Raw genomic sequence first — 18,689 nt, forward strand, 5'->3', positions numbered from 1 at the left:
CAAAACCTGTATGTGCGACTGAAGCAAGTCATGTTTTACACTGAATCGCTGCAGTGTTTCAGAGAAAACAGTTTAAAAAGCCAGCGGGGTCTATAGGGAGAGATCTGACCTGTTGTAATGGTTTATAGGCCTACCGCAAATATCCAAGTGCGATACTTGGCTTTCTCTGGCTCTCCCATAGAGAATGAAATAAAAGCAGAGATAGAGCATGGGCACCTCCATTTCATTGAAGGAGAGACTCTGCAGAGCAGCACTCAGAATCCAGAGTCCCTTATCGGGAATGCTCAGTTGGACTTTCCCCAATGATCACTAAATTATCCCCTATCCTACACCACTAAATCACTTACTGGTGCCAAAACAGTGGGGGCAATTAAAATGCACTATAGTCATTTTACTTAAAGAATGTAGACGCGCATTAGGGACACAATAATGTAGGACAACATTTACCCCAGAAGTTTTCTTTTCCGCAATATGGGATTATTGACAATGTTCAATGGCTTCAAGTTGACATTGAGATCTTGAATTCTCATGTTGGCAAGTTGCTCGGCATGGGCTTGTTGTATCCCCGCAACCATCGCCTGCAATGGAAAATGGCACACATGTTAATTAGTTCCTCTGGAGCTCTCCAAAGACACAAAAGCTTCAGAAGTGAGGATAATGGAGGAGTTTTTACAAGGGAACCGGTTATGTGCCTTAACGCTATTATCATGCAGATATACAGTCCGGAAAATAAGTATTTGATACTCTGCCGATTTTGCAAGTTTTCCCACCTACAAAGAATGGAGAGGTTTGTAATTTTTATCGTAGGTACACTTCAACTATGAGAGACAGAATCTTAAAATAAAAACCAGAAAATCACAATGTATGATTTTTAAATTATATTGTATGAGATAAGTTTATGATCACCTACCAACCAGCAATAATTCTGTCTCTCACAGACCTGTTGGTTTTTCTTTAAGAAGCTCTCCTACTCTGCACTCATTACCTATATTAATTGCTCCTGTTTGAACTAATTACCTGTATAAAAGACACCTGTTCACACACAATCACACTCCAACCTCTCCACCATGGTCAAGACCAAAGAGCTGTCTAAGACACCAGGGACAAAAGTGTGGACCCGCACAAGGCTAGGATGGGCTACAGGACAATAGACAAGCAACTTGGGGAGAAGGCAACAACTTTTGGCACAATTATTAGAAAATGGAAGAAACACAAGATGAATGTCAATCTTCCTCAGTCTGGGGCTCCATGTAAGGTCTCGCCTTGTGGGGTAACGATTATTCTGCGAAAGGTCAGGAATCAGCCCAGAATAACACAGGAGGATCTGGTCAGTGACGTGAAGAGAGCTGGCACCACAGTCTCAAAAATTACCGTTAGTAAGACACTATGCCGTCATGGATTAAAATCCTGCAGAGCACGCAAGGTCCTCCTGCTCATGCCAGCACATGTCCAGGCCCATTTCAAGTTCATCAATGACCAGCTGGATGATGCAAAGGAGGCAGGTCAGATGAGACCAAAATAGAACTTTTTGGTATCAACTACGCTCGCCATGTTTAGAGGAAGAAGAAGGACAAGTACAACCTCAAGAACACCATCCCAACCATGAAGCATGGTGGGGGAAACATCATACGTTGGAAGTGTTTTTCTGCAAAGGGGACAGGACGACTGCACCATAATGAAGGGAGGGTCACTGCATAGGGAGATTTTGTCCAACAAACACCTTACCTCAGTAAGAGCATTGAAGATGGTTCATGGCCGAGTCTTCCGGCATGACAATGACCCGAAACACACAGCCAGGGCAAATAAAGAGTGGCTCCTTAAGAAGAATTTTAAGGTCCTGGAGTGGCCTAGCCAGGCTCCAGACCTGAACCCAATAGAAAATCTTTGGAGGGAGATGAAACTCAATGTTGTCCAGCGACAGCCCCGAAACCTGAAAGATCTGGAGAAGATCTGTATGGAGGAGTGGGCCAAAATCACTGCAGCAATGTGTGCAAACTTGGTCAAGTACTACAGGAAATGTCTGACCTCTTTAATTGCAAACAAAAGGTTTATGTACCAAACATTAAGTTCTGTTTTTCTACTGTATCAAATACTTATTTCATGCAATAAAATGCAAACTAATTATGTAAAAATTGTATAATGTGATTTTCTGTTTTTTATTTTTAGATTCAGTCTCTCACAGTTGAAGTGTACCTACTATAAAAATTACAGATCTCTCCATTCTTTGTAGATGGAAAACTTTCAAAATCGGCCATCAGTGTATCAAAATATTTATTGTCCCCACTATAGGTTTGATCTGCATTGATATGTTGTAGAGATGGCTGTCAGTGCCAGGGCATTGTTACAGCTGCTGCTGTGAGTGAGTGAAAACCCGGCAGATTTAGAATGCTATAAACCTGCAGATTAACCATGTATTTGCAGGTTCATAGCCTTAGAGGACATTATAGGTGCCCTTAAATACGATTCTGCAAACAAGTGCAAAATGCGTATCCTTTATTATATACCCTCATTGGAATAGCCTTTGCAACAGGATACAAAAACCTTCAAGTTGTGTTCAAATGCAACATTTTTGGAGGTATTTTTCAGCCTGATTTGGTAGCTCAACTAGGGGTAAAACTATATAAATACTGTTACCCCAATAGATTTGTATTATTACCTGCAACAGGGACAAGGCGGGAAATCATGCTCTGCTCATGTTCTGTATATAAAGTACAACGCAAAGGGCAAATCTCCTGAAGACGCTACTGCGAAACCTGGGATGGGGTGATCTTGGAAAAGGAGATTATTGTGTACTCACCGTAAAATCCTTTTCTCCGAGCCAATCGTTGGGGACACAGGACCATGGGTGGTATTCTGCTGCCACTAGGAGGACACTAAGTAAATACAGAAAGAATAGCTCCTCCCCTGCAGTACACACCCTCCTGCTGGCTCTCAGAGAACCAGTTCAGTAATATAGCAATATGAGCTTAATATTTAACAAGGATGAACGATGTAAAAAACCAAGTTAACTCAACAACAACCAAAGCCAATAGGCTAACAGGGTGGGTGCTGTGTCCCCCAATGATTGGCTCAGAGAAAAGGATTTTACGGTGAGTACACAAAAATCTCCTTTTCTCCTACGCCTCATTGGGGGACACAGGACCATGGGACGTCCTAAAGCAGTCTCTGGGTGGGAAACAATTAACTGCAATTGCTACTTGCACCCACAAGTTACAGATGCAGCACAGCCGCCTACAAAATTGAGGCCTGAGAGTGAATATGGTAATGTTTTGTAAAGGTATGTAGGCTGGACCAAGTCGCAGCCTTACAAACTTGTGCTGCTGAAGCTTGGTGCCGGATGGCCCAAGACGCACCCACTGACCGAGTGGAGTGAGCCTTAATCCCAGCTGGGACGGGAAGACCTCTGACTCGGTAGGACTCCTGAATAGCCGAACGGATCCATTTGGCTATTGTCGCCTTGGAAGCGGGAAACCCTTTTCTCGGTCCTTCCGGGAGCACGAATAGGGCATCTGACTTGCGGAAAGACGCTGTCCATGAGATGTATCTCCTAAGAGCCCTCACTAAATACAGTGTGTGAAGGGCCTTCTCGATGCGATGGACTGGTGCCGGACAGAGTGAGGGTAAGAATCTCCTCATTGAGATGAAGAGAGGATACAACTTTCGGTAGAAAAGACGGGGATGTCCTCAAAACCACCTTATCCTGATGAAAATTCAGGAACGGAACTTGAGAGGACAGAGCCGCCAGCTCGGTGACTCGTCTGATAGAGGTGACCGCCACTAGAAAAGCAACTTTCCATGAAAGGAGAGACAGGGAAACCTCCTGTAGAGGTTCGAAAGGAGCCTGTTGCAAAACTCCGAGGACCAGATTAAGATCCCATGGGTCCAACGGCATCCTACAGGGGGGCGTCCGATGGGAGACTCCCTGAATAAACGTCTTGACCTGTAATCTGTTGGCAATCCTGCGTTGGAAGAGAACAGACAGGGCTGAGATCTGCCCCTTGAGAGAACTAAGGGCGAGACCCAAGTCCAAACCCGTTTGTAAGAACTCGAGAATGGAAGGGATGGAAAAATGTAGAGGAGAACGTCCTCAGTCGCTACACCATGAAAAGAAAGTCTTCCAAGTGCGATGATAGATACGCATAGACGTAGGCTTTCTAGCGTTGATCATGGTACCTATGACTTCTGGAGAGAAACCTGCCTGGGTTAGGACCCAGGACTCAACGACCATGCTGTCAAACACAGGGCCTCTGAGTTCTGGTGGTAAAAGAGGCCTTGAGAAAGCAGATCTGCGCGATTCGGTAATCGCCAGGGAAAGTTGGCAACTAGTTGAACTAGTTCTGCGTACCACGCCAGGCGCGGCCAATCTGGCGCAATCAGGATTACCGGTACGCTCTCCACTCTGATTTTCTTGATGACTCTCGGTAGGAGGAAGCGGGGGAAATATGTACGGAAGCCGGGAGTACAAGAGCGTCTGCCCCGATGGCTGCCGGATCGTGGGACCGAGCCATGAAGTCGGGAACCTTGGAATTCAGCCGTAAGGCCATCAGATCCATGTCCGGGGGTTCCCCAACGACCGCAAATCTGGTGGAAGATCTCCGGATGGAGAGACCACTCCCCGGAGTCGAGGCATTGCCGACTGAGGAAGTCTGCCTCCCAATTGTCCACTCCCAGGATGTGAACCGCAGAGGTCATTGAGCGGTTTTCCTCGGCCCATCGGAGGATGTGGCCTACCTCTGTCATGGCCGTCCTGCTGCGGGTTCCCCCTTGGCGGTTGATGTACGCCACTGCAGTGGCGTTGTCGGACTGAATCCTGATTGGGCGACCTGCTAGGAAGGGATGGAACTGGAGAAGTGCCAGCCTGATCGCCCGGATTTCCAAGATGTTGATTGGAAGGCGTGATTCCTGGGGGTACCAGCGGCCCTGAGCAGTGTGATGAAGGAACACCGCTCCCCAGCCTAGAAGACTGGCGTCTGTCGTCACAACCAGCCAGTGTACTGGAAGAAAGGACTTCCCTTGATTCAGGGAGGATTTCAATGTCCACCACCTGAGAGACTGTGACTCGCTGGGGATGGAGGAACCGACGGTCTAGGGAGAACGGGTTCCTGTCCCAAACAGCCAGGAGGGCATGCTCTAGAGGACGGAGGTGTAGTTGGGCAAATGGAACCGCCTCCATAGCTGCTACCATCCTGTCGAGGACTCTCATACTGAAGCGCAGAGAGTGAGAGCGAGGCTGAGAGATTTTCTGAGCTTCTCGCTGTAAGACTGAGATCTTTTCCGGGGGAAGAAGAACCAACCCCCGGGACGAGTCGAGTATCATTCCTAGAAAGGAAATTCGCTGAGCCGGTACTGGGGAAGATTTTTTGAAGTTTATCTTCCAACCCAGGCGAGAAAGGGTATCTACTGTGATGGGAACGGCTTCCTTGCAGGAGCGGAAAGAGGGGCCTTTGATGAGGATATCGTCTAAATACGGGAGCGCCACCACTCCTTGGGTGTGGAGTATGGCCATGGCAGCCGCCATGACCTTGGTGAATACCCTGGGAGCGGTGGCGAGGCCGAAGGGCAGAGCAACGAATTGGAAGTGATCTTCCTGAACTGCGAAGCGAAGAAACCTTTGGTGAGAAGGTAAAATAGGAATGTGGAGGTATGCGTCCTGGATGTCTATAGACGCCAGGAACTCGCCTTTTTCCATGGAGGCGATGACAGAACGAAGCGATTCCATCCGGAACCGTCGTACCCTGACAAATCTGTTCAGCAGTTTTAGGTCCAGTATGGGCCGAACTGTACCGTCCTTCTTTGGAACAATGAAGAGGTTTGAATAAAAACCTTGAAACCTTTCGCTTTGAGGGACCGGAATAATAACTCCGTCTTTTTCTCAGAGAGCTTATAGCTTTGAAGAACTCTGATGCTTTTGCCATGGGAGGAGAAGACAGGAAAAAACGGTTTGGAGGATGAGATAAGAGATCTATCTTGTATCCGGAGGACACCAGATCGCGGACCCACTCGTCGTGAACGACCGAGAGCCACGCGGCACTGAAGGAAAGCATGTGGCCGCCTACTTTGAGGGTGTCTCCCGGATACCGCAGGGAGTCATTGTGTGGAAGGTCTGCCCGTTCTGGTGCCTCTGGATCCCGGCTGCCTTGGCCTGCCTCTCCATGAAGGGAAAGGCTTAAAGGAGGCCTGTGAACCTCTGTCTTCACGTTGTGCCCGGCCGGAACCAGGAGATGTGGAAGTAGTGGACCAGTTTGAGTTGTAACAAAAAAAAAAAAATCAGGAACGAGCCTGTGGTTGCAGGTTCCGAAACAGGGTCTCTGTTGTGGAAGAAATTTACTCTTCCTTCCAGTGGCGTCAGAAATTAACTGGTCGAGCTTTTCGCCAAAAAGGCAACCGCTCTGATATGGGAGAGAAGTCAATGATTTTTTGGAAGTAGAATCCGCACGCCAGTCCCTAAGCCATAAGGACCTCCGGATGGTGATGGCATTTGCTGCTACTTGAGAAACGTAGTCAGCGGCATCCAGGGACGCGGTCACTACAAAATCTCCAAGCTCTGGCTATCTGAGTAGCAAGGTCTGCTATCTATGGGGGAAGATTGTTATCCAGTACTGCTGAAGACAAGACCTCAGCCCAGTGGGTCATAGCCTTAGCCACCCACGTAGCAGCAAAAGATGCAAAGAGTGCGGCCGCTAAGGCTTCAAAGGCTGAACGCGCCATATTGTCGATCTGACAATCAGTTGGATTTTTGATAGAGGCGCCCTCCGAGGAGGATAAAACAGATTTGGTAGCCAGGCGTGATGCCGGAGGATCTACTGGGGGAGATTATGACCAATCTTTTCTTAGATCCTGGGCAAAGGGATATTTGGACTCCATGGGCTTCTGCCCTGTGAATCATTTATCTGGACGGATCCTGTGAGATTCAACAATTTGCTTAAACTCGGGATGAGTGGCGAACACTCTGTGAGCTCGTTTGGTCCTCTTAAAGGACACGGCATGATCCGTTTTAGATAAGGGTTCCTCCTCAAGTCTCAAAGCCTTATTCACTGACTCAATTAGACAGTCGAGAGTCTCCTGATCGTGATGAAATTCCTGATCTGGGGACGTATCAGAACCGTCCTCTGAAACAGGTTCTCTACTAGCCCCAATGGAAGGGGAGCGAGAAATGGAGCTCTCAGAACCCAAAAACCATTGATGGTCTGGGGATATGGCATGAGTCCTTTTCCTGGAAGAGTGAGAACTCCTTGGCAAGTTGGAGCCAAGTTGGAGTACAAGGGGTTCTGACCATCGGAAGCGTTGTCCGTATTAGTGCCCTGGTTAGAGGAAGGGTCTTGGAACGAGTCTAACGCTTTTGCCAGGGATGCCATAGACCGGGTAAGGGAGGTAGCCCACTCAGGGGGACTAGGCTCACTGGGTTCAGTATCAGCAACAGGTGGTTCCTCAGCCGTCACCGTTTCACAAGCTGTGCATAATGCAGTATTGTGACCCCGGGGTAATGATACCTTACAAGAGGTACATGCAGCGAAAAATACAGTGTGGGTTTTCCCAGACTTTTTGTGAGGCTTTGGTTGAGACATAGTAAAGCCTGGAGAAAAGCGCTTACTAGCAGGGGAAGGGTTAAGCTATGTGTCTGCAGCTTACCCAGGTCCTGTGTCTTGAGTCCCCAAGGCAGATCCGCAGTGTAGGCAGACAAAAACGCTAGTCCTGAGGGCGGCGATAGGAAATGCTGGAGCAGTGCTGCAGCATCAGGGCTGTGGGTGTCCCAAGATGGCCACCGAGACCAGGAAGTGGGAGCTCATCACAGGGAACGAGAAGCGCCAGAAAAAAGTGGGCGGGGCTAACTGCCGGTGGGCGTGGCCAAAACTCCGGCCTGAATTGAGGGAATTTTTTTTTTCTTTCTGCGTTTTTTCTTTCCGCTATTAGTGCCATAATTAGCTGCACTCCTTCGTGGGGTCGCCGCACTAAGGACCACCCACGGACACAGGCTTAAGGTGCGGACCTCCCATACCCCGGGGACCAGGACCCCCTGCGCCTCGGCCCCCGCAGTGTACTCACGGTAGATGCGGTGGGCCGGTGCTCAATCCACCGTCGCCATAGTCAGGGAGGGGGTGGAGAGCTTCTGCCGCCATGTGTCATCCGCTGTATCAGTGGTGATGCAGAGGGGGGCTGCACGGACGCCATATATATCATGTCCGGCTTATGCACCTGGCTCCAGGAGAGGTAGATGGAGGGCTACTCCATGTGGTCACCTGCTATGGAGGGGGAGATCGGAACGCGAAGGAACCGTCGCCCGTAATGTGAGCTCAGGGCTGGCACCCAACGTTGCAGGAAAGGATAAGGGAGTAACGCTCCACGTACTTGCCTGTTGATGGTTTGGGGGAGATCAGAGCCTAGAAAGGATCCGTCGCCCCCATTCGCTCCGTTAAAGGAAAAAATAGAACAAAAAAATCAAAAATTAAAATAAAAACGGTGGGGTCTGAAACAGACCCAAGTGCCTCCTACAGACACTAAGCAAGAACTGGTTCTCTGAGAGCCAGCAGGAGGGTGTATACTGCAGGGGAGGAGTTATTATTTCTGTGTTTACTTAGTGTCCTCCTAGTGGCAGCAACATAACACCCATGGTCCTGTGTCCCCCAATGAGGCGTAGGAGAAAAACACAATTTAATGTGTTTTATCTAATTTGTTTGCTTCTTGCCCATGTTCGATATATAGCCCTCACCGTTTGAATAGATTATTGTGAGAAGGGATTACAGATTGTATTTTTATGGGTATTATTTTTTGTATTTTCTATGGATATTATTTACAGACCTTAGCTCTGAGCATCTTATTTGCCATTGGTTTGCTTATTAATAAATTTACATTTGGGTTTCATAAACATTTGCACTTTAGGAGTGGCTGAATTCCTGGTTATGAAGGTATACAAGCTGACCTACATTCCTCCATGTCCATTTTTTTAATGTCTTTTATTGTGTGTTTTATTGAAATATGGCCTAATAAAAAATATTGCACGCACATAGTGGTATCATCTTCTCGGTCTATAGGTTGTTTGTTTATAAGAATTATTTTGGCCTAGTTTAGTTTATATGTACAATGCACAGCAGTACAAAAATACTGAGCCAAGGCAGCAATGCATCCAGTCATTTTGGACATGCCATTATGACATTCAAAAATTTCTAAACTTTGTGTTCGGCTGGAGCCGGAGTCGGAGTCACACTACAGCGAGATACGGCCGAGTCACGCAGGTTAAAAACAAGCTCTGGCACCGGCACTCCAGTGCGGAGCGTGCGGCTCCATGTATTGCTGTGCGGCCGCACGCTCCGCTCTGGAGTGCCGGCGCCAGAACTTGGTTTTAACCTGCGAGACTCGGCCGTATCTCGCTGTGTGTGATCCCGGCCTAAGTCTATGGCTGGGAACCGGTTAACTACTAACAGAACCAATTTTGGGCTGCACTGTAAAAGTTATGGACACTAGCTGGTTTTACCTCGGGAATGATGTGTGATCAGGAGCCAAATTTAACAATATTGTGAAAACTAATATTTACATTGACCGGATTACCAGCAAATTCTTGACTAAACAGATAGAAACTATATAAATTCCCATCGACATTACTCAGACAATTGTACAATATGCACAATTTGTAATTGGCACAGGGATATGAATTCAATGACAACCTTGTCCATCATCATCTGTGCAGATGGCAAAATGTTATCAAGAGCTTCAGTAGAGTTCAGCCAAGGGTGGTCCAGGACTCCTTCAATGGTGAGACGTTCTTCTGGCTTAACCTTCAGCAGCCTGGATGGGAGACAGGTTTAAACATCATCATCAGTCATGTGAAAACTGAGCTTTACTTACAAGCCACACAATAAAATGAAAGGAGTAAATAGGTCTCAGCTACTTTAAACATATATAGGACATGAAGCTCCTAAATTTGGGACTCTCTACGCCATCACTGCAAATCGAATCTCTGAAAACACATCTGTTCTCAAAAGAAAATATAAAAAAACTTGTGTATCGTACCATCCTTAGAATAATAAAAATGATAAATGGATTTGAGTATTGTACAAATGTTAGTTTCCCGGCTACAAGGCCAAGGCCTGGGCTGTAAACCTACGTATTGCCTGCAATGTGTTACTCTGCGATCTCATGCAAACTCGCTTGCGCTATGTTGACAGCGTTTGTTGCCATTTGGTTGGGTACTTGAATTGGGTTTCTGGACTGCAAAAAATATGACGAGATCTCTCAATGCCATTCAGTATACTCGCACAATAGCTGATCGAGTCTTAGCCCAATACGGATCTATCATCCGTGTATCTTGACAGGTTATGACCGGTCTGCTGGGCTATCATACCAGACACCACAAGAAAAACAAAAGAACAAATACACATAATGTGGTTGGTATTCTAAAACACTAAATAATATATAAATATATATTAAAACACCGAGTATAACATCAATTGCCAGTTATCCCATTCCCACACTAAGAGCATAGTCACATGTAGCACATCTGTTGCAGACATTTCTGAGAATTATCGATTCTGTCTATGTGCTGCAGACAGAGGCAGCTGCTGACAATCATTGAGGGCGGTGGAAGGAGGCCCAGTTTATGAGGACTCTTGGCCCACATGCAAATAGCACAATGGCCCTGATTCATTTAGGTGTTTGTCCGTTTTCCATATAAATACAGTATTAGAGTAGAGTTGTAAAAACTCTGGTTCCCATACCTTACATTTACTGTTTACCTATAGCGTCAAAAAACTTTTAACATGACAGTGACAAGTCACAAATTTTGATTGGTAAGGATTCGAGTGCTGTGATCTCTACTGATTGACAAAAAAGGGGCTGGAGCGGAGCACTGCACTCATTTGTCTGGCCCTTGGAAAAGCAGGGTTAGTGGGTTGGGGCATGAGGATCTACAACGCTCTGCTTAGGCCTATATGGGGAGCTGTATTTGGTCAGTATATCTCCAATATTTACAAGCCAAAATCAGGAATGGCTCCCAACGGAGAACAGGTGGGAATTTTTCCATGATACTTTTTCTCTCCAAAGGTTCCTCTGTGCTCAGCTGATGGCATCCGCTGTTCATTTTTTGAGACAGCGTGACTCAGTGACAGGTCCAATAATCGTAATTGTGCTCCCCAATACCCTGCAGATTGTAAGCCCGTCAGGGCCAGGTCCTCTCCCCCTCTGTACCTGCTTTACTTAAACATTTATACATATGTTATGCATGTAACCCTTTTCACATGTACAGCACCCTGGAATTAAGGGTGCTTTAAAAATAAATAACAAAAAAAAACAAAAAATGCCACGAATCTCCGGGAAGTGTCTGCTGGGTGCTATACTCTGATGTTGGTCTCTCTATACACTTAAATACAGAGGGAGCATCTATCTCAGAGAGCGGAGCGGCCAACTCAGCAGTTCATCATGTGCATTTCATTTATTTTACAATCAGTATTAGTAAAAACCCAAACACCTAAAGGAGGAAAAAAAACACTGGAACTTACTTTCTAACAATGTCCTTTGCCATTTCAGAGATCTGGCTCCATTCTTCCTCTGGGAACTCAAAGCTTCCAGTCATGATTTTCTTCCTCATGTCCTTTGGGATGGTCCGACTGTGATGCTTGGAGTAAAATGGAGGATAGCCACAGAGCATCACATAGATAATGACACCTAAGGACCACAAGTCACAGCTCTGGGAGAGAAAACCACAGAAGACACATATTTTGATATATTTGCTGAAAGCATCTAGACCACAAAAATAAACTAGTTTGAAAATCATCTTTAAAAAGGATAAGAACACCATCAGGGACATTTATTTTGATCTCAAATAATATTTTGCAATTGGGTTAGAAACATTTTTGGACAGGTTGCCTACTATAGTCTGGTGTTTGCTGCAGCCAGTTGAGATGGGAGAACTGATCTGCAGGATTTCCTGATTTTCCAGGACTTACAGGTCAATAATCTGTGACTGCTGGATGGGAGGTCTGCAGATCTCCTCACCGCCCTGCATCCCCAGCTACTCTTGAGGAGCAATGAGGACATCGTACCAGTTCCCACACTGTTATACCATGCCTGAGGAAGGGACCCAAGAAGTGCATTTAGGGGCATGTGCACAATATGTATTTTACAGGTGGATTCTGCCTGGAACCTGCCCGTTAAAGCACTAAACACAAACAAAAAAACCCCTAAATGAACGAATGCACACATAGCAATGTCAAAATAATTTGCTGTGCTTATGTCCAGTCTTTGTGAGCTTCTTTTAAACACTTTAGGCTCCGAAAGTCATTAAGTGGTTAAAAGAAGTGACTGGCCCAGGCATCTGCTTAGAACCCACTCTCTAATAATACATACCATTGAAAAAAAAAAAAAAAAAAAGCTAGTGGCAAAGCCGCGGCAAAAATTATCAGAAAAGACGAATCCCGAAAATACCACCAGCACTTTCCTGAAGTTTTTTTTTTTTTGCAGGAAAAGCTCAGTGTGATTTTCAAAAAAGGCAGTTATGGAAAAGCCTCTAATTCTGTTAAACCTGTTCTACATTCAATTATTACAATATTGATGGGCAGCATAGATCTAGATGTGGTGAGAAAAGCACCAAAACAAACAGGGAGTCTGTCCACAAAATACACTTTTAACATTCACTACTGTGGGACCACAACACTGATGTACGGTGAGGCATTACCTTGTTGTAGGTGTACGGTGTTGGCGAGGTAGGAATAATTCCAGACTTCTCTTTCTGGTGTCTTCTTTGCGCCTCCAGAACCTGATAATTACCACACCAAAGAAAGAATATGTCACTTATAGTATGGTGGAGCATGCCATTATATATTGTACAAGCAAAGAACCGGACCAATTCTGCATTGTAAAGTAGTCAGTGTACAGCTTGTATAACAGTGTAAATTTGGTGTGCCCTCTGAATAACAACAAACAGCCACTATTACCTAAGCCACTGGCAACAAATATGAGTACACCTCTATGTGAAAATGGCCAAATTGTGCCCAAAGTGTCAATATATTGTGTGGCCACAATTATTTATAAGCACTGCCTTAACTCTTGAGCATGGAGTTCACTAGAGCTTCAAAGGTTGCCACTGGAATCCTCTTCCACTCCTCCATGACGACAATCACAGAACTGGTGGATGTTAAAGATCTTGCGATCCTCCACCTTCCAATTGAGGATGGCCCCACAGATGCTCAATAGGGTTTAAGTTTGGAGACGTGCTTGGCTAGTCCAGCACCTTTAGCCTCAGTTTCTTTAGTAAAGCAGTGGTTGTCTTGGAGGTGTGTTTGGGGTCGTTATGTTGGAATACTGCCCTGCGACCCAATTTCCGAAGGGAGGGGATCATGCTTTATATGTCACAGTACACTCTGAAATTCATGGTTCCCTCAATGAACTGTAGCTCCCCACAGCTGGCAGCACTCATGTAGTCCCAAACTACAACATTCCCACCACCAGGCTTGACTGTAGTCTTTGCACTCCTCACCTGGTAGCCGCCACACATGCTTGACACCATCTGAACCAAATACGCTCATCTTGGTCTCATCAGACCACAGGACATAATTCCAGTAAGCCATGTCCTTAGGCTGGGGTCACACTTGCAACTGCAATGCGAGAAACTCGCACGAGTCTCTCGCATCAATACCCAGCACTACCGCCAGCGGTTCGGACCGGAGCCTTCAGCTGCATAGAAATACATGCAGCCGCACACTCCGGTCCCGAGTGCCGGCAGCAGTGCCGGGTATTGAGGCGAGAGACTCCCGCAAGTTTCTTGCATTGCAGTTGCAAGTGTGACCCCGGCCTTAGTCTGATTGTTTTCAGCAAACTGTTTCAGGCTTTGTGCATCGTCTTTACAAGAGGCCTCCTTCTGGGACAATAGCTATGCATACCAATTTGATTCAGTGTGCGGCATATGGACAGAGCACCGACAGGCTGAACCCCCACCCCTTCAACTTCTGCAGTAATGCTGGCAGCACACTTGTCTTTGAAAAGACAACCTCTGGATATGACGCTGAGCATGTGCACTCAATGTCTTTGGTCGACCATGTTGAGGTCAGTTCTGAGTGGAACCTGTCTTGTTAACCCCTTTCCATCGTTGGGTGTAATAGTACGCCCACGTCGGAATACCTCTATTTGATGTGGGCTCCGGCGCTGAGCCCACATCTTTTCGGCACATGTCAGCACTTTTGAACAGCTGACATTTGCCTCTAACAGTCGCGGGTGGAATCGCGATCCACCCGTGGCTGTTCTCTAGTTAAATGCCACTGTCAATCTGTGACTGCGGCATTTAACTCACGCTTTCCGGAAGCGCACCTGAAATCCTGCCCATCAGTGACCCCGTCACATGATCGTGGGTCACTGATGGGTTGGCATGACAATCAGAGGTGTCCAGCAGACCTCTATGGTTGTCATAGCCGGACTGCTATGAGTGCCGCCCGGCGCTCATAGCAAGTGAGCATTTCTGATACATAAAGGCTATCTGATCATCCCCTTCTACGTAGCAGAGCCGATCAAAGTAGTGCAGATTCTATTGAAGACTAATGAAGCATGAAGTAAAAAAAAAAAAAAAAAAAAAAAAAAAAAAGTTTTGAAAATATTAAAAAGAGAGAATATAAAAGTTCAAATCACCCCCCTTTCGCCCCATTCAAAATAATAAAAAAAAAATAAGAAAAAATCAAATATACACATTTGGTATCAAAGTGTTCAGAATCGTCCGATCAATATAAAAAAAAGTCTTAGTTACTCACCGGTTAACGGTGTTTTTCGGAGTCCATGACAGCACTACGGAGAGAGGGGATCCGCCCTTCAGGAACAGGAAACCTACAGATACATAAGGGTGGCACCTCTCCCACGCATCAGTTGGTTTACAGAGCACAAGAGGACCACCAAGGTTAATAGCATACATAATAAACAATGATACAATAACTAACTATTCACTACCCGTGAATTATATAAATAAAGGAAGAGGTGTACACCCAGAACTTAAGAAGACGGGAGGGTATGTACAGGTGCTGTCATGGACTCCGAAAAACACCGTTAACCGGTGAGTAACTAAGACTTTATCGGTCGCCCATGACAGCACTACGGAGAGAATTACAGAGAGTAACTAACTAGGGAGGGACTACAGCTTGCAGCACCCTTACACCAAAAGAAAGGTCAGAAGAGGCACCCAAGTTCAATCTATAATGGTTATAGAATGTGTGTGGGGAAGACCAAGTAGCAGCCTTACAAATTTGGTCGATCGACACCTCCAATCTTTCTGCCCACGAAGCCGCCATAGCTCTAGTGGAATGCGCTTTCAGACCTTCAGGCGCCGGCTTGCCCTTTGAGATGTATGCCAGCGAGATAGCCTCCCTGATCCATCTAGCTAAAGTAGATTTTGACGCCCTGTGACCCTTCCTACTACCCTGATAGGACACGAATAGGGCGTTATCTATCTTCCAGGGATCAGTTACTGCCAGATATTCCAGGATACATCTTTTTACATCTAAAGTGTGTATCTTCCTTTCCTTATCGTTAGTAGGATTGGGGAGGAGAGATGGAAGAACTATTTCCTGTGTTCTGTGGAACCTGGACACTACTTTAGGAAGATATGCTGGATCAGGGGATAGTATCACTCTATCATCCCTAAGCTGCATGTAAGGGGGAACCCTGGATAATGCTTGGATGTCGCCTATCCTACGCGCCGATGTTAGGGCCACCAGGAAGGCTACTTTAAGGGATACATTTTTAATAGAGGCTGATGCAATTGGCTCAAATGGGGCCTCTGTCATGGCTGAGAGGACTAGGTTCAGGTCCCATGGCATGACCCTATTCTTCACCATTGGCCTAGACCGTTTTGTCGCTCTGATGAATCTGCTGACCCAGTGATTCTCAGCAATGTTGCAGCCAAAGAGGGCCCCTAAGGCTGATACCTGCACTTTAAGTGTATTTGGGGATAACCCCATATCCAACCCCTTCTGTAAGAATTCTAAAATCTGGTCTATTCGTATTGACTGACCAGCTATTACCCCCGAGTTTTGAAGGAACTTCTTCCAGATCCTAACATAAATCTTTGTGGTGATTATTTTTCTGCTCTTCAGCAGAGTGTTAATGAGGCCCGGAGAGAACCCCCTATCCTTTAACAGCGCCCACTCAAAATCCACGCCGTCAGATGAAGGCCAACCGCCCGAGGATGGTAGACTGGGCCCTGGGATAGGAGATCCGGGATGTCTGGCAAGACCCATGGGTCGGATATCGACATAGCCCTCAGGCATGGAAACCACGTCCTTCTGGGCCAGAAGGGGGCAATTATTATTACTGTGGCTTTGTCCTTCCTGATTTTCCTCACCACCAGAGGAAGTAGAGACAGGGGAGGAAAGGCGTAGGCTAGCCTGAAGTTCCAGTCTATGAGGAGGGCGTCTACTGACAGAGGATTTTCTCTGGGGTTGAGAGAGCAGAATTGTGCCACTTTCCTGTTTTCTTTTGTGGCAAACAGGTCTACCTCTGGTTGACCCCATCTTTCCACGATGAGGTTGAAGATGGAGTCGTTCAGGGACCACTCTCCCTGCCTCAATATGTTGCGGCTTAAGAAATCCGCCATAGTGTTTTCTGCCCCTCTTATGTGAAGAGCCGTCAATGAGAGAAGATGTTGCTCTGCTAGATGGAATAGACGATCTGCTACGCACATTAGGGATTTGGAACGAGTTCCGCCTTGGTGATTTATGTACGCCACGGCGACCCGATTGTCCGAGAATACCCGCACGTGGTGGCCCTGTAGATAGACAAGGAGTGATTTAACTGCCTGTTCCACAGCCGTTAACTCCTTTAGGTTGGAAGACATTTCTATCTGATCCCGATCCCAAAGCCCCTGGACCAACGTATCCCCCATGTGAGCCCCCCACCCAGAAGGGCTAGCGTCCGAGGTGACTATACGAGTTACATTATATTCCCAGGGGACCCCTGTGGACAGGTTCTCTTGGTCTAGCCACCATCCGAGGGACATAATAGCGTCTTGAGATAGGGTCATCAGGCTCTCCAGACATCCCCCCAACCTTTTTTGTTGTAACAGCACCTCGCCCTGAAGTATCCTCGGATGATACTGGGCCCATCGGACCGCTGGAATACAGGACGAGAGAGAGCCCAACAGAGACATGGCTCTTCTAAGGGACATGGTGGGGTTTTTAGAGGCATTCAGCACCTGAAGGTGCAGGCGATCAATTTTCTCATGAGGCAAACGGCATTCCTGAACCTGGGAATCCAGGGTCAGGCCTAAAAATCGCTGCACCGTCATGGGCTGTAAGCGTGATTTTTTTAACATTTAGCATCCACCCCAGACGCTCCAGAGCAGACATCACTTTATGTAACTGTTCCAGACAGTGATCCACCGTTTTACCTCCGATAAGGAGATCGTCCAGGTATAGGATTATTAGAATGTTGGACTCATGCAGGTGTGCCATAACTTACGCCATAACTTTGGTAAACACTCGAGGGGCGACCGATATACCAAAGGGGAGGGCCCTATACTGGAAGTGTCTGATTACCCCATCCAACCTTACCGCCACCCTCAGGTATCGTTGGTGACCTGCATAAATAGGGATATGGTAATAGGCGTCCTTCAAATCCAATACTACCATAAAGCAGTTTTTAAACAGTAGCTTTAATGCGGTGTTAATAGTTTCCATCTTAAATGATTGGACGGTCAGGAAATTATTAAGAGCCCTAAGGTTAATAATTGTTCTGAAGGAGCCATCAGGTTTACTTATTAGGAATAGAGGAGAGTTGAATCCTCTACCCTGTTCTCCTTCCAGAACCTCTGACAGGACATTCTTATTGAGCAGGTCGTGAACTTCTGCTTCCAGGGCCGCCTGTTCTGCTGGAGAGGACCTGAGTGGGGTAACTCTGAAGAAGTTCTGAGGGATGGAAGAGAACTCTAGCCGCAGACCCGTAGCTATTAACCCCAAAATCCAATCACTACTGGAGATTTTGGACCAGGCCGGGTAGAAGGCAGATAGTCTACCTCCCACCGGGGCGACTAGTCATTGGGGTGGTTTTTTGACCTCACGGGATGGCTCCTGACGTCCTCCACCTCCAAACATAAATCCAGTACCTTTCTTCTTTTTCTCATCCCATCTGCTCTGGTCTCTGGCTGGTCTCCTCCGAAAGAATCTCTTCCCTGCGAAGGGACGCCTGTAAGAGGTAGTTGGTAGATTGGGAAACTTTTTCTTCTCGGCTCCAGCTTTCTCCAGCAGTTCGTCTAGGACTGGACCAAACAGGTATTCCCCTTCGCATGGGATAGAGCACAGACGGGATCTGGATTGAAGGTCACCCGGCCAACATTTCAGCCATAGGGCCCTGCGTGCTGCGTTTGATAGTCCGGCCGCCCTAGCCGCCATTCTTGCCGAATCCGCAGATGCGTCCGCGAGAAAGGCAGCGGCATTCTGAATTGTTGGCAGGAATTTCAACATAGAATCTCTGGAAACACCGCCTTCCAACTTAGACCCTAGCTGATCCAGCCAGACCATCATCGATCTGGCTGCACATGTCGCGGCTACAGCAGGTCTCAGGGCACCCGCCGACATCTCCCATGTCCCTTTAAGGAATGAGTCAGCCTTCTTATCGAGAGGATCCTTTAGGGAAGCCATGTCGTCGAAGGGGATAGATGATTTTTTAGACGCCTTAGACACCGCTGCGTCCAATTTCGGCGCCTTATCCCATGTATTCACCATGGG

The 18,689-nt window shown here is 46.8% G+C and overlaps 1 protein-coding gene across 1 annotated transcript in view; it reads right to left on the minus strand.

Annotated features, from left to right (window-relative positions):
• MAPKAPK5 (MAPK activated protein kinase 5) overlaps positions 1–18,689 on the minus strand; it is a 90,243-nt gene that overhangs the window by 13,895 nt on the left and 57,659 nt on the right. The window contains exons 8-11 of the mRNA XM_077292535.1: positions 12,665–12,745; positions 11,490–11,677; positions 9,660–9,780; positions 448–578 (exon numbers count right to left, since the gene is read on the minus strand). Of these exons, the coding sequence (XP_077148650.1) occupies positions 448–578; positions 9,660–9,780; positions 11,490–11,677; positions 12,665–12,745 (521 nt within the window). The remainder of the gene's footprint in view (positions 1–447; positions 579–9,659; positions 9,781–11,489; positions 11,678–12,664; positions 12,746–18,689) is intronic.

The sequence above is a fragment of the Ranitomeya variabilis genome, chromosome 1 (assembly GCF_051348905.1).
Source record: "Ranitomeya variabilis isolate aRanVar5 chromosome 1, aRanVar5.hap1, whole genome shotgun sequence".
In the NCBI taxonomy this organism is placed as follows: domain Eukaryota; kingdom Metazoa; phylum Chordata; class Amphibia; order Anura; family Dendrobatidae; genus Ranitomeya; species Ranitomeya variabilis.